General features: G+C 44.1%; 1 protein-coding gene across 6 annotated transcripts in view; it reads left to right on the top strand.

Annotated features, from left to right (window-relative positions):
* Positions 1-15,519, top strand: part of taok3a (TAO kinase 3a) — a 171,807-nt gene that overhangs the window by 52,384 nt on the left and 103,904 nt on the right. For 5 of the 6 annotated variants that reach the window (XM_085961790.1, XM_085961792.1, XM_085961788.1 and 2 more), the window contains exons 2-3: positions 2,889-2,998; positions 14,528-14,727. In XM_085961790.1, the coding sequence (XP_085817916.1) occupies positions 14,596-14,727 (132 nt within the window). In that variant the 5' untranslated portion in view covers positions 2,889-2,998; positions 14,528-14,595. Of the gene's footprint in view, positions 1-2,888; positions 2,999-14,495; positions 14,728-15,519 lie in introns of all 6 variants that reach the window. The other variant, XM_085961791.1, reaches the window with a different exon arrangement.

The raw sequence follows: 15,519 nt of genomic DNA, 5'->3' as shown, positions 1-15,519 counted from the left end.
GTTTTGAAGAAGGGTTTCGACCCGAAACGTCAACTCAAATTTCTCTCCACGGATGTTGCCTGACCTGAGTTTTTCCAGCATTTTCTGTTATTTTGGATTTCCAGCATCTGCAGTATTTTGCTATCATATCAGATTTAGAATTGTTATGGAAAAGGACAAGGTACAATCAAGTGCAAAAATACTTACCTGGAGAAGGGCTAAGGGATCTGGCCCAGGTGGATTGGAATCAAAAATTGGTAGTCAAAATAGTAATCGAAGAATGGGAGACCTTCAAAGAGGAGATGGATCGGGTACAGATTGGACTCATTTCCTACGAGGGAAAAGGAAGGGCATCCAAAGCTAGAGCTCCGAGTGACTAAAGATAGAGGTTAAAATGAGACGGACAAAAAAGGGGCTCGTGACAATTGTAAGGTTCATAATACAATAGAAAACCAAGCTGAATATGGAAGGCACAGAGGAGATCTAAAAAAGGGAATAAGTGGGGCAAAGCGAGAGTATATGACAATAGATTAGCGGCTAACATAAGGGAACCCTCAAGTCTTTTCTAAACATATAAGTAGTAAAAGGAAAGGTGGGGCTGATTAGGGACCAAAATCATGTTGAGGCAGAGGGCATGGCTGAGGTACTAAATGAGTACTTTACATCTGTCTTCACTAGAGAAAAGGATGCTGGCAATGTAGCAGGGGAGCAGGAGGCAGTAGCGATATTGAATACGATAAAAATAGAGGAGGAGGATGTACTTGAAAGGTTGGCAGTCCCCAAAGTAGAAAAGTCACCTGGTCCGGATGAGATGCATCCTAGGTTACTGAGGGAAGTATGGGTGGAAATTGTAGAGGCTCTACCCACAATCTTCCAATCCTCCTTTGAAATGGGGGTGGTGCCAGAAGATGGGAGGGTTGCAAATATAACACCCTTGTTTAAACATGAGTAGGAGTAGGCCATACGGCCCTTAGAGTCTGCTCCCCCATTCATTAAGATCTTCGACCTCAACTCCACTTTCTCGCTTGATCCCCATATCCCTTGATTTTCCTCGTGTCCAAAAATCTATCTGAATCGGCCTTGAATATATTCAATGACTCAGCATCCACAGTCCTTTGGGGTAGAGAATTCCAAAGATTCACAACCCTCAGTGAAAAAATTCCTCCTCATCTCGGTCTTAAATGGCTGACCCTTTATCCTGAGACTATGCCCCCAAGTTCTCGACTCTCCAGCCAGGGGAAACAACCTCTCCGCATCTGCCCTGCCAATCCCCTGCAGAATCTTGTATGCTTCAATGAGATCACCTCATTCTTTTAAACTCCAGAGAGTATAGGCCCAATCTATTCACTCTCCCCTTGTAGGACAACTCTCATCCCAGGGATCAGTCTAGTGAATCTTCATTGCACCACCTCTAAGGCATGCATGTCCTTTCTCAGATAAGGAGACCAAAACTCTGCACAGTACTCTAGTTATGGTCTCACCAAAGCCATGTACAATTACTCTTATACTCCAACCCCCTTGCAATAAAGGCCAACACGTCATTTGCCACCTTAATTGCTTGCTGTACCTGCATGCTAACTTTGTGTTTCCTGTACGAGGACACCTAAATCTCTGAGTACCAACATTTAACAGTTTCTCGCCATTTAAAAAAGTATTTTTCTATTCTTCCTACCAAAGTGAATAACCTCACATTTCTTCGCCAAGCCCATTTCTAACTTGAATTCAAGCCCAGTTTACAGCGGTGACAGAGCAGTATATATACTAAAATGTACTGCTCTGTTCCTTTCATTACTTTTGATTGGTTTATCTTGGAAAATGATTAAGGGGTAGTGGTAGAATAGATTTTTCAAATACTTATAACTGGGTTGGTTTGGTCAAATTTTACAAATGCATACTGAAGAGTGGTGACATCTTAAATGAGTTTTTATCCAACCTAGTGAAGTGCAGTGCTGTATAAATCTTGCAAATTTGCAGACTATGTTGCAATTATACTGCACGTTTGTTGCCGTGACTGATTTTGGTGTGCTGGTGCCAAAATCGGAGTTGTTTGGGCTGGCTTTGGGACAAGCAAGTTTCTACAAGAGGTGTTCTTACTCCAAATTGATTGCAATGTAACTTCAGCTGAAATTTGTTCAAACTTTTTGGTGGTGGGGAAGTGGGTGACTCACTGTGCAGTCATAGGTTTGGGGGCAAACAAAAGCTGGCCTAATTTTATCCATTCTTAACTTTCAAAATCTCTAAGGCGGGGTCCATAGCACCACTCCATGTATGTATATGAGTACATGTATGGAGCTCTGCTCTATTCTTTTCTCCTCTGACCCTTTAACAATATAACTATCTTGTGGCTCGCATACCTCTTCATGTATTGTTAATGCTGGGCTGATTAATATGTGCAAAAAAGTTGTATTGTCTTTTAATTTTTAGCAACCAGCAAGTCTGCATTCCAGATGAGGTTATGATTAGAACTGAACTAGATTTTTTTTTTTAATAGGGAGTGTTAAATCAGATGCCCAAAAATAATGGGAGGAGGAAAAATTCATTACCACCAGCATGTGGGAGAACTGGTTTTGTTTCATTCTCTTCTGTCCATTTTACTTTTGAATATGTTTTAATCTGATGCAAAAGGAAAGGAAGGTATACAGAGACCACCACTGTTTTAAGTATGCATGTACTGTACTAAAATCGTGTTGGGCATCTGGGATTACTATCTGTATTCAATAAATTGCAAAATGCTATTTCAGTGGTTAAATAAATTGAGGATATAAAGGGATGTTGGAAGCTACTGGCAGTTTCAGAATTAGTGTACAATTAATTCTGTGCTGCTGTGCCGAACACACTGTTTTGTTAGAATTGGGCCATGAGCTGAAGTTGTATTTTTTTTTTTTAAAAGGGGCTTCTCTTCTCCACAGGTGTCTTGAGTGAACTGCAAGATCCTAGAACCGAAAACAATCCAAGAAGCACAATATGGTCCTGATATGCAGGGACTGAAGCAAGACATTTTAGTGAATCATTTTGAAAGGTATGTTATTAAAAGCCTATTTCCTTTACAGAAAGGCAGGAGGGAGCAAAATTGCCTGAGTTCAGAACCAAATTTAGCTGTGTTATTGAATTTAAACTATCATTGCATGTACTATACATTGAAATATTTCAGCCCTTATATTGGAAGTGAGTGTGCTGAATTACTGCAAAGTTTACTGTCAATATTTTTATTGCTCTAGCAAAAACTTGATGATTCCATACATCTGCACATAACTCTGTTCTGCATAGAAGTACCTCGACAGTACAAAACTTCAGTTTCATACTAATTCCCATCACTTAATCATGTGGTATTCCTACCATTATTCTCTCCGATTAAGTCCATTTCCTACTGCTTCTTTCCACGAAATTGCCATTCTTGAATAAAAATTCAATTGGTACCAATAAAAATCAAATTCTGTCACTAATGATTGAGACCTCTGGACACCAACACCATACATAGAATATAGCACAGAAACAGGCTATTCTGGGTTCTTTGTGGGTTTCTGTATTGCAACTCTTTTTATTTAAAACCTTGTAGTTACATTTTGTTTGCACATAAACTTATCTTTTCACCAGTGAATGGAAGTGTTAGAAGTTCTTGTGTTTTTTAACATGTCAGATGTAGCCACATCCATAATGTGTTTGGATCAAAAATGGCCTCAGCAATTTTTCGGCCAATGAAAACACAAGTTGATTTTAACTAAAACATAAAGTGCAAGCTAGGAAACGGTAGCATAGTGATTGTTACTGGACTAGTAATCCAGAGGCCTGGAGTAATGACCTGGAGACGTGAGTTCAAAATCCCACCACAGCAGCTGGGGAATTTAAATTCAGCTAATTAAATAAATCTGGAATTTAAAAAAAAAAAAAAAAAGCTAGTGTCAGTAATGGTGACAATGAAACTATCTGATTGATTGTCGTAAAAACCCATCTGGTTCACTGATTTCCTATAGGGAAGGAAATCGGCCATCCTTGCCGGGCCTATATGTGACTCCAGACCTGCAACAATATGGTTGACTCTTGACTGCCCTCTGAAATGACCGAGCAAGCCACTCCGTTGTAACAAACCGCTACAACAATCAGTAAGAATAAAACCGGACGGACCACCCGGCATCGACCTTGGCACTGGCTACGGACATGACAACGGCACACCCAGCCCGGTCGACCCGGCAAAGTTCTCCTCACCAACATCTGGGGACTTGTGCCAAAATTGGGAGAGGCGTCCCACAGATTAGTCATACTCATACTGTTCAGCCAATGTCCCAAACTCCTCCATCACCATCCCTGGGTATTTCCTGTCCCACCGGCAGGACAGACCCACCAAGGGTGGCGGCACAGTGGTATAGTCAGGAAGAAGTGGCCCTGGGAGTCCTCGACATTGACTCCGGACCCCATGAAGTCTCATGGCTTCAGGTCAAGCATGGCAAGGAAATCTCCTGCTGATTGTCACCTACCACCCTCCCTCAGCTGATGAATCAGTACTCCTCCATGTTGAACACCACTTGGAAGAAGCACTGAGTAGCAAGTGCACAGAATGTACTCTGGGTGGGGGACTTCAATGTTCATCAGCAAGAGTGGCTTGGTAGCACCACTACTGACTGAGCTGGCTGAGTCCTGAAGGCTATAGCTGCCAGTCTGGGCCTGTGACGGGTCGTGAGAGCACCAACACGAGGGAAAAACCTACTTGACCTCGTCCTCGCCAATCTACCTGTCGCAGATGCATCTGTCCATAGCAGCATTGGTAGCAGTGACCACTGCACAGTACTTGTGGGATAGATTCAGAACAGATCTCTCAGCTCAAAATTGAACATCCATGAGGCGCTGTGGGCCATCAGCAGTAGCAGAATTGTATTCCACCACAATCTATAACCTCATGGCTTGGCATACCCCTCACTCTACCATTACCATCAAGCCAGGGGACCAACCCTGGTTCAATAAGGAGTGTACAAGAGTATGCCAGGAGTGGCACCAGGCCTACCTAAAAATGCGATACCAATCTGGGGAAGCTGCAACACAGGACTACATGCATGCTAAAAAGTGGAAGCAGCATGCTATAGACAGAGCTAAGCGATCCCACAATCAACGGATCAGATTAAAGCTCTGCCACATCCAGTCGTGCATGGTGGTGGGCCATTAAACAACAAACTGGAGGAGGAGGCTCCATGAATATCCCCATCTTCAATGATGGTGGAGCCCAGCACGAGCGTGCAAAAGACAAAGCTGAAGTGTTTGCAACCATCTTCAGCCAGAAGTGCCGAGTGACCATGTCTGCCTCCTCCTACGGTCCCCACCACCACAGAAGCCAGTCTTCAGCCAATTCGATTCACTCCACGTGATATTGAGAAACGGCTGAGTGCACTGGATACAGCAAAGTCTATGGGCCCTGTTGTGCTGAAAACTTGTGCACCAGAACTAGCCACGCCTCTAGCCAAGCTGTTCCAGTACAGCTATAACACTGGCATCAATCTGACAATGTGGAACACTGTCCAGGTATGTCCTGTCCACAAAAAGCAGGACAAATCCAATCTGGCCAATTACCGCCCCATCAGTCTACTCCCAATCATCAGCAAAGTGATGGAAGGTGTCGACGACAGTGCTATCAAGCGGCACTTACTCGCCAATAACCTGCTCACTGATGCCCAGTTTGGGTTCCGGCAGGGCCACTCGGCTCCAGATCTCATTATAGCCTTGGACCAAACATGGACAAAGGAGCTGAATTCCAGAGGTGAGGTGAGAGTGACTACCCTTGACATCAAGGCAGCATTTGACTGAGTGTGGCATCAAGGAGCCCTAGTAAAACTGAAGTCAGTGGGAAATTGGGGAGGGGAGGGGAGAACTCCCCACTGGCTGGGGTCATCCTTGTCACAAAGGAAGATGGTTGGTTGGAGTTCAATCATCACAGCCCCAGGACATCGCTGCAGGAGTTCCTCAGGGCAGTGCCCTAGGCCCAGCCATCTTCAGCTGCTTCATCAATGACCTTCCCTCCAACATAAGGTCAGAAGTGGGGATGTTCGCTGATGATTGCACAGTGTTCAGTGCCATTCACAACTCCTCAGATAATGAAGCAGTCCATGCCCACTTGCAGCAAAACTTGGACAACCATCAATATCCTGGGGGTCACCATTGACCAGAAACTTAACTGGACCAGCCACATAAATACTGTGGGAACAAGAGCAGGTCAGAGGCTGGGTATTCTGCGGCGAGCATCTCCTCTCCTGACTCCCCAAAGCCTTTCCAGCATCTACAAGTCAGGAGTGTAATGGAATACTCTCCACTTGCGTGGATAAGTGCAGCTCCAACAACACTCTAGAAGCTCGACACCATCCAGGACAAAGCAGCCCGCTGGATCGGCACCCATGCACCAGCTTAAACATTCACTCCCTCCACCCGGTGTATCATCTACAAGATGCACTGCAGCACCTCCCAACCCCGCAACCACTCCCACCTAGAAGGACAAAGGCAGCAAACGCATGGGACCCCCACCACCTCCAAGTTCCCCTCCAAGTCACACACCATTCTGACTTAGAAGTATATCACTGTTTCTTCATCGTCGCTGGGCCAAAATCCAGGAACTCCCTCCCTAACAGCACTGTTGGGAGTACCTTCATCACATGGACTGCAGCGGTTCAAGAAGGCGGCTCACCACCACCTTCTCGAGGGCAATTAGGAATGGGCAATAAATTCTGGCCTTGCCAGCGATGTCCCACATCCCATGAACGAATTATTTTAAAAAAGGAACAAGGAGTTTACAAGAGGGGAAAAGATTATAGGAAACATTAGGGTAGTGTAGTTTGATTGAAAAGTCAAATTTGATGGATTAAAAATAGAATGGAGAGAATGTGAGTGGAATTATTGTTCCTATTTTTGGTATTGGGTTAAGGCTACACTAGAAACAAAGAAGATAGGAGCTGGAGTAGGCCATTCGGCCCCTCGAGCCTGCTCCGCCATTCAATGCGATCATGGCTGATCATCCAAATTCAGTACCCGGTCCCTGCTTTCTCCCCATACCCCTTGATCCCTTTAGCTTTAAGAAATATATCCAACTCCTTCTTGAATATATTTAATGAACTGGCCTCCACCGCCTTCTGTGGTAGAGTTTCACAGGTTCACCACTCTCTGGGTGAAGAAATTCCTCCTAATTTCTGTCCTAAATGGCCTACCCTTTATCCTTAGACTGTGTCCCCTGGTTCTGGACTCCCTGACCATCGGGAACATCCTTCCTGCATCTAGTCTGTCCAATCCTGTCAGAATTTTATAAGTTTCAATGAGATCACCTCTCATTCTTCTAAACTCCAGCGAGTACAAGTCCAATCAACCCAATCTCTCCTCATACGTCATTCCTGCCATCCCAGGTATCAGCCTGGTGAATCTTTGCTGAACTCCCTCCATGGCAAGAACATCCTTCCTCAGATAAGGCGACCAAAACTGCACACAATACTCAAGGCGTGGTCTCACCAAGGCCCTGTACAACTGCAGCAAGACATCCTTGTTCCTGTATTCAAACCCCCTCGCTACGAAGGCCAGCATACCATTTGCCGCCTTAACCGCCTGCTGCACCTGCATGCTTACCTTCAGCGACTGGTGCACAAGGACACCCAGGTCTCATTGCACTTCCCCTTCTCCCAAGCTATTGCCATTTAGATAATCTGCCTTCCTGTTTTTGCCACCAAAGTGGATAACCTCACATTTATCCACGTTATATTGCATCTGCTATGTTTCTGCCCAATCACCCATGTCCAAATCATTCTGGAGTTTCTCGACATCCGCCTCACAGCACACACGCCCACCCAGCTTTGTGTCGTCTGCAAATTTGGAGATATTACATCTAGTTCCCTTGTCCAGATCATTTATATATACAGGAAACTTTGTGCTATCCGGCACTGACGGGACCGAGCTGTTGCCGTTCCCTCAAAACTGCCGGAGACACCAGCGTTCATGTTGAAGCATATGGAGCTTTTCATCTCCGTATCTGACAACAAACACTGTTGCTTAGCAACAGCTTCTATACCTTGGAAGCATCTCTGTAGCTTAGCAACAGCTTCAGAGAGACTTTCCAGAGCCTGACTGTTGGGGAAAAAAAAGCCACGAGAAGAAGAAAAAAAACCTAACAAAACAGCTCCTGATTTTTGCCGGTGGCTCGAGCTTGTCGGACACTTAGCCTCCGGATAACACACAGTTTCCTGTATTGTGAATAGCTGGGGTCCAAGGACTGATCCCTGCGGTACCCCACGAGTCACTGCCTGCCATTCGGAAAAAGACCCGTTTATTCCAACTCTTTGCTTTCTGTCTGCCAACCAGTTCTCTATCCAACTCAATACCTTGCCCCCAATCCCATGTGCCTTAACTTTACACGCTAATCTCTTATGCGGGACCTTATCGAAGGCCTTCTGAAAGTCCAGATACACCACATCCACTGGTTCTCCCTTATCTATTTTACCAGTTACATCCTCAAAAAATTCCAGTAGATTAGTCAAGCACGATTTACGTTTTGTGAATCCATGTTGACCTTGTCTGATCCTGTCACTGTTTTCCAAGTGCTCTGCTATTACATCTTTTATAATGGACTCTAGCATTTTCCCCACTACCGATGTCAGGCTTACCAGTCTGTAACTCCCTGTTTTCTCTCTACCACCTTTTTTGAATAGTGGGGTAACATTAGCTACCCTCCAATCCATGGGTACTGTTCCAGATTCCATCGAATGTTGGAAGATGATCAGCAATGCATCTACTATTTCTAGGGCCACTTCCTTAAGTACCCTAGGATGTAAATTATCAGGCCCTGGGGATTTATCGGCCTTCAGTCCCATCAATTTCCCTAACACCATTTCCCTACAAATACTGATTTATTTCAGTTCCACCCTTTCATCAGACCCTATGTTCCCCGGCATCTCTGGGAGGTTATTTGTGTCCTCCTTTGTGAAGACAGAACCAAAATATGAATTTAGTTGGGATGCCATTTCTTTGTTCCCCATTATAAATTCCCCTGATTCTGACTGCAAGGGACCTACGCTTGACTTCACCAATTTTTTTCTCTTCACATATCTATAAATAAAAGCTTTTGCAGTCAGTTTTTGTTCCCTGCAAGCTTACTCTCATATTCTATTTTCCCCTTAATTAATCCCTTTGTCCTCCTTTGTTGAATCCTAAACTGCCCCCAATCCTCAAGATTATTGCTTTTTCTGGCCAATTTATATGTCCTCTCCTTGGATCTTATGCTATCCCTAATTTCCCTTGTTGGCCACGGTTGAGTCACCTTTTGTTTTATTTTTATGCCAAACTGGGATGAACAAATTCTGTAGTTCATCCATGTGGTCTTTGAATGTTTGCCATTGCCTATCCACCGTCAACCCTTTGAGTGACATTCCCCAATCAATCCTACCCAACTTGCGCCTCAGACCATTGTAGTTTCCTTTATTTAAATTTAGGACCCTAGTCTCTGAGTCAACTACTTCATTGTCCATCTTAATGAAGAATTCGATCATATTATGATCGCTCCGACCCAAGGGGCCTCATACAACAGGATTGCTAATTAATCCTTTCTCGTTACATAATACCCAGTCTAAGATGGCCTGATCTCTGGTTGGTTCCTCGACATATTGGTCCAGGAAACCATCCCGTAAACACTCCAGGAATTCCTCCTCCACAGTATTGTTACTAATTTGGTTAGCCCAATCTATATGTAGATTAAAGTCACCCATGATGACTGCTGTGCCCTTATTGCATGCTTTTTTTTCCCCTTTTTATGCCATCCCCAACCTCCGCCTTACTGTTTGGAGGTCTATATACCACTCCCACTAATGTTTTCTGCCCCTTGGTATTTCTCAATTCTACCCATACAGATTCCACATCATCAGAGCTAATATCCTTCCTTACAATTGTGTTAATCCCTTCTTTAACCAGTAATGCTACCCCGCCTATCTTTCCTGAATATCGAATACTCCTGGATGTTGAGTTCCCAGTCTTGGCCATCCTTGAGCCACGTTTCTGTAATCCCAATCAAATCATATTCGTTTACCTCTATTTGCGCAGCCAATTCATCCACCTTATTACGAATGCTCCTCGCACTAAGACACAAAGCCTTCAGGCTTGTTTTTTTAACGCCCTTAGACCTATTAGAATTATTATTTACTGTGGCCACGCTTGATTTAAACCGTTGATTTATCTGACTGCCACTTTTGTTTTTCTCCTTCCTATCTTTTGCTTTTATCCTTGTTTCCCTTTCCTCTGTCTCCCTGCTCAGGTTCCCAACACCCTGCCATTTTAGTTTAAACCCTCCCCCAGAGCACTAGCAAACACTCCCCCCTAGGACATCGGTTCCAGCCCTGCCCAGGTGCAAACCGTCCGGTTTGAACTGGTCCCACCTCCCCCAGAACCGGTTCCAGTGTCCCAGGAACTTGAATCCCTCCCCATTGCACCATCCCTCTAGCCACGTATTCATCTGAAATATCCTTCTATTTCTACTCTGACTAGCACGTGGCACTGGTAGCAATCCTGAGATTACTACCTTTTTGAGGTCCTATTTTTTAATTTACCTCCTAACTCCCGATATTCAGCTTTTAGGACTTCATCCTGGTTTTTACCTGTATCGTTGGTACCTATATGCACCATGACAACTGGCTGTTCACCCTCCCCTTCCAAGATGTTCTGCAGCCGCTCTGAGACATCCTTGATCCTTGCACCAGGGAGGCAACACACCATCCTGGAGTCTCGTTTGTGGCCGCAGAAACGCCTATCTATTCCCCTTACAATAGAATCCCCTATTACTATAGCTCTACCCCTCTTTTTCCTCCCGTCCTCTGCAGCAGAGCCACCCCTGGTGCCAGGAAGTTGGCTGCTGCTGCTTTCCTCTGATAAGCCACCCCCCCCCCCCCCCCAACAGTACTCAGTGGTGTATCTGTTTGAGAGGGGGATGTCCGCAAAGGACCCCTGCACTACCTGCCTGCGCTTAGTACTCTGCCTGTTGGTCACCCCTTCCCTTTCTGCCTGTCCAACCTCTATCTGCGATGTGTCCAACTCCGTAAACGTGCTATTCACGACATCCCGAGCATTGCGAACGCTCCAGTATGCGTCCAATCGCAACCCCAGTGCCGCAATACGGTCTGTCAGTAGCTGCAGCTGGATTCACTTCCTGCACACGTAGTTGTCAGGGACACAGGAAATGTGCCTGAGTTCTCACATATCGCAGGAGGAGCATACCACGTGGCCGGGCTGTCCTGACATGACTTACCCTTTGATTTAATTTAATTTCAATTAATTAATCAATCCCACTAATTACACTACAGTTAAATGGTTTACCAACAGTCCCCATTACATCAGAGAGACCTTAGTAACTACAACCCACAGAATTAAAGTTGAAGAAGAGAGAAATACTCACCAACCAATTACTTACCTGCTTTCTGGTGACGTCACACTTCAATTACTTTTTACTTCTCCCTTCCTCTGAGACTGGTACGCCTCAGCTGAACTCTGGCGCCCTTTTTAAACCGCTGCTCAGCCTCGTCCCTCGCAGGTCCACGCCGCTGCCGCCTCCGCTGCTGCTGTGGGGCCTCACCTGAACTCTGGCGTCCTTTTTAAACCACCGCACTGCCTCTTCCCTCGCAGGTCCACACCGCCTCCGCTGCTGCTGTGGGGCCTCACCTGAACTCTGGCGCCCTTTTTAAACCGCTGCTCAGCCTCATCCCTCGCAGGTCCGCACCGCCGCCTCCGCTGCTAGTAACAATGCAAAAATGACATTTGAGTAGCAGCATTGGTATTTGTGCAGTGTATGGTGAAAATCTTTATTAAAAACAGTCAGCTCACAAGACTATGCTGGCAGAGTTGAATATTGACTGTCATTTGGAGAAGGAGGGATGCTGCCAAATGGAGACCTTTCATACCCCATGGGAAGTTTTAAAAAAAAATTGGAGGACAGAAAGCAGAATTTTCAAAGTATGTTTTTTTTTGTTTTTATTTTCGTTCTCTCATCTCCTGAAGGCTCAATCTTGCTATAGATATTTTGCTACCCTTCCTAGCCTAGGTGTGGAGAGGGGAGGCTGGTTCCCATTGTAGCACTAAATTGCTGCAGTTTATTGAGACCAGAAATTGAACCTAGGACCTTTTTGTTTCCATGGCTGAGCGCGACACTGGCTGTATCTTTACCCATTAGGCTGCTAGAAGAGGAATATTAATAAACTTGAACTAAACTTTATTATTCTGCCTAAAAATATGAACACATTCTGTTTGTTTTATTCTACTTCAGAACTTTAGAATTTTTTGCTTTTATGAATTTTTTGCTTTTATGAATAATTAAAGTATATATAATCTATCTACACCAACAAAAAATTAATCTAATAGGCAGGTTTTTTAAAACAAGATCAGTAACTAATGCTGAAAGTGTTGACATTGTTTGTGTTGCTGAGCATGCAGTACAAGCAAAAATATTGTTTATCTGGGATGCCTGTTTGTTAGTAAATGGACATGCCCTGATAAGCAAGCTGAGACTTGTATGCACCAGTGAACTTTAATTTCAGCACATAGACCTATCCAGGATGAGGTCAATTAATTGTATATCAAATTTGCATTTATTTCTTATTTAAATCTGTGTTGACTACATTTAAATGCTTGTTTCTAAGTTCTATCATACCAGAACTAATAGTTTGACAAGCTTTGTACTGAAAAAAAAAAAAATTACAATCCCCCTTTTTGTAATTTGGTAACTAGCGATTATTTGTTATGGAAGGAATAGAATCATAGAAACTTACAGCACAGAAGGAGACCAGTCGGTCTGTCGTGCCCCTGAAAGAGCAGACATGCTTAGTACCACCAACATTCCCCCCCCCTAAGGTGCGCGGCTGCACATCAATCGGGAGGTCTCGCACAGGCCGCTCACAAGCTGGAAGTGATACTGTGCATGTGTGGCCGCGCTGCAAATTTAAAGGGACTGTGCGCAAAAAAAATTGGCGGGAACATTTTACCCCCCCCCCTTTTTTGTCCATAACTCTTAAGTTCTGCATCCTCAAGTACCTGTCCAACTCTTTTTAAAAATTATTTATGGAAGCGGTTTCCACCACCTTTTCAGGTGGAGTGTTCCAGATCCCGGCAACTTTGAGTGAAAACATTTCTCTTCCTCTCCCCTCCAGATCTCTTGCCAATGATTTTAAATCTATGACCTCTAGTTATTGGCCCACTCGCTAGAGGGAGTAGTTTCTCTCTATCTACTCTTATCAAAACATCTTATCTTGAAAACCTCGATTAGGTCACCTTTTAACCTTCTCTGCTTCAAGGAGAACAGTTATGAGAAGAGGCTGGAAAAGTTAGAACTGAAGTCCCTCATCCCAGGTAGCATCCTGGTAAACCTCCTCTGTACTCTTTCTAAGGCCTTTACATTGTTCCTGAAGTGTGCAGCCTTGCATTGTCCACGATACTCCAGCTGAGGCCGAGCCAGTGATTTATAAAGTTCCAGCATGATCTCTTGCTTTTATATTCTAGGCCTCTATTTATAAACCCAAGTAACCTAGATGCTTTTTTAACCACCTTATGAACTTGCCCTGCCATCTTTTAATGATGTGTATAAGGACACCAAGGTCTCTATTCATCTACAATTTTGAAAAGTGTAATGAGTCAAGGGTTACATGAGTCAGTTTTGTAATATGTATTCTCATTGGTGCTATCCATATGTTCTCAGTTTTAGCGTAACCAAAATGAGCCTTGTTGCCTTCATATTTTTGACTCCAGCATCTGCTTTAGAGTGCTATGAGTTGACAGCATGGCGTTGTACTGGTGGCTCCACCTCACTGGATTGGGGCAAAGCCATAGCTCTATGCAAGCTCAGAGCTCTGCTCAACAACATTGCAATGCTGGTGAAAATGTTGATGTTCATGAAGAACTGATTGCTAGTTGCCTGGCATTACCCTGCATGCTAGTTGTCTGGCATTACCCTGCATGTTGAGTTAGCTCTGAGGGCTCTGTGGACTAACTGTTCTCTTTATTTGTTTATTGACATTAGAAATGCAAAGCCATTCTACTGAACTACTTTAAATTTTTGAAACAAAATTTAGAAACTGATTGGACTTTTTCTACAGATGGTATGAAGTCTAAATGATCTGAGACTAGCTACTTGAAGTGATCTTGAACCACTTGCTAAGAATTACCCTTTTATAGGAACTCTAGGGTAAAAATGGAGTTTTAGCATTTCGAGTGGTCTACCTGGGACAGTAGTGGAGCACTTAAGGGAAGGTCAGGAAAATTGAGGCTGGGACCTGAAATCACTGCTGCTGACAGGTGACTGACAGCAGATAAACGTTTAGAGCATAAGACAAGATGGTTGTCCATGGATGCTAGGTTTTTTCCCCCCAAAGAATAGTGTTTTTAATGGATGTATTTCTGAAATGTGTTATGTGCACTAATTTTCTCCCATTTAAATGGAATATTTGTCATTAATCATAATTAAGTACACTGCAGAAAGCAAATGAAATGTTGTAGCGTTTGTTCCCCCCCCCCCCACCCCCTCTATTGTTCAGGTCATCTTTTACAGCTGCTGCTGTTTTTAAAGGAGCATTTGTCGATGAAGGGAGAAATTCGCGAACCCAACACCAACCACTCCGTCTTTGATGGGCAAGAATGCCGTCTTCAACACGTAAAGGGGCAGTGAGAGATCCAGAGGTTTCGGAACTGTTCTTTAAAGAAGATCCAGAGGAACTGTTTATTGACCTGCATGAAATTGGACATGGAAGCTTTGGGGCTGTTTATTTTGTAAGTGAGAACTTGTTTAAAACCATTTCTGGACTAATGTTTTTGAAATGCCAAATCAAACACTGAATTTTACAACTGATGTTTGTTTACAATAGTGATGGGAAACTGTACTACAGGAAACTTTGTGATATCCGGCACCGACGGGACTGGCGTGTTGCGGATCTATCAAAACTGCCAGATGTACAAAGTTAATGTTGAAGCATACAGAGGTTTTCATCTCCGTATCTGACAACAAACACTGTTGCTTAGCAACAGCTTCTAAAGAGGCAGCTGCAAGCGTCTCTAGCTGAAGCTGTTGCTATAGCTACAGACCTTGCAGTGGCTGACTGGGGGAAAAAAAAGAACGAGATCTAAAAAAACTTACAGAAAACGGCTCCTGATTTTTGCCGTTAATCGAGTATTCCGGACATACAACCTCCGGATAAACCAAAGTTTCCTGTAGTTTGTTTAAATCTGATTTAATCCTGTAAATACCTGAAAATACAGCACTATAATGCCATCCTATTAATCAGTAACTTTTAAGCGACTTTGAGTCATGGTCATACGGCACAGAAGGAGGCCATTCGGCCCACCAAGACCATGCCGGCTCTCGGTAGAGCAATCCAGTCAGTCCCATTCCCCCGCTCTATCCCCGTAGCCCTGCAAGTTTATTTCCCTCAAGTGCCTGTCCAGTCTCCCTTAAAAACATGAGTGTCTCCATTTCCACCACTTCTGTCAGCAGCGAATTCCAGGTCCTAACCACCCGCTACGTAAAAAAGTATTTCCTCACACCCCCCTGTATCTCTTGCCCAA

The sequence above is a fragment of the Somniosus microcephalus genome, chromosome 19 (assembly GCF_052327205.1).
Source record: "Somniosus microcephalus isolate GS21.2 chromosome 19, FLI_Smic_1.0, whole genome shotgun sequence".
Taxonomy (NCBI): domain Eukaryota; kingdom Metazoa; phylum Chordata; class Chondrichthyes; order Squaliformes; family Somniosidae; genus Somniosus; species Somniosus microcephalus.
This window is presented reverse-complemented; position numbering and strand designations above follow the sequence as displayed.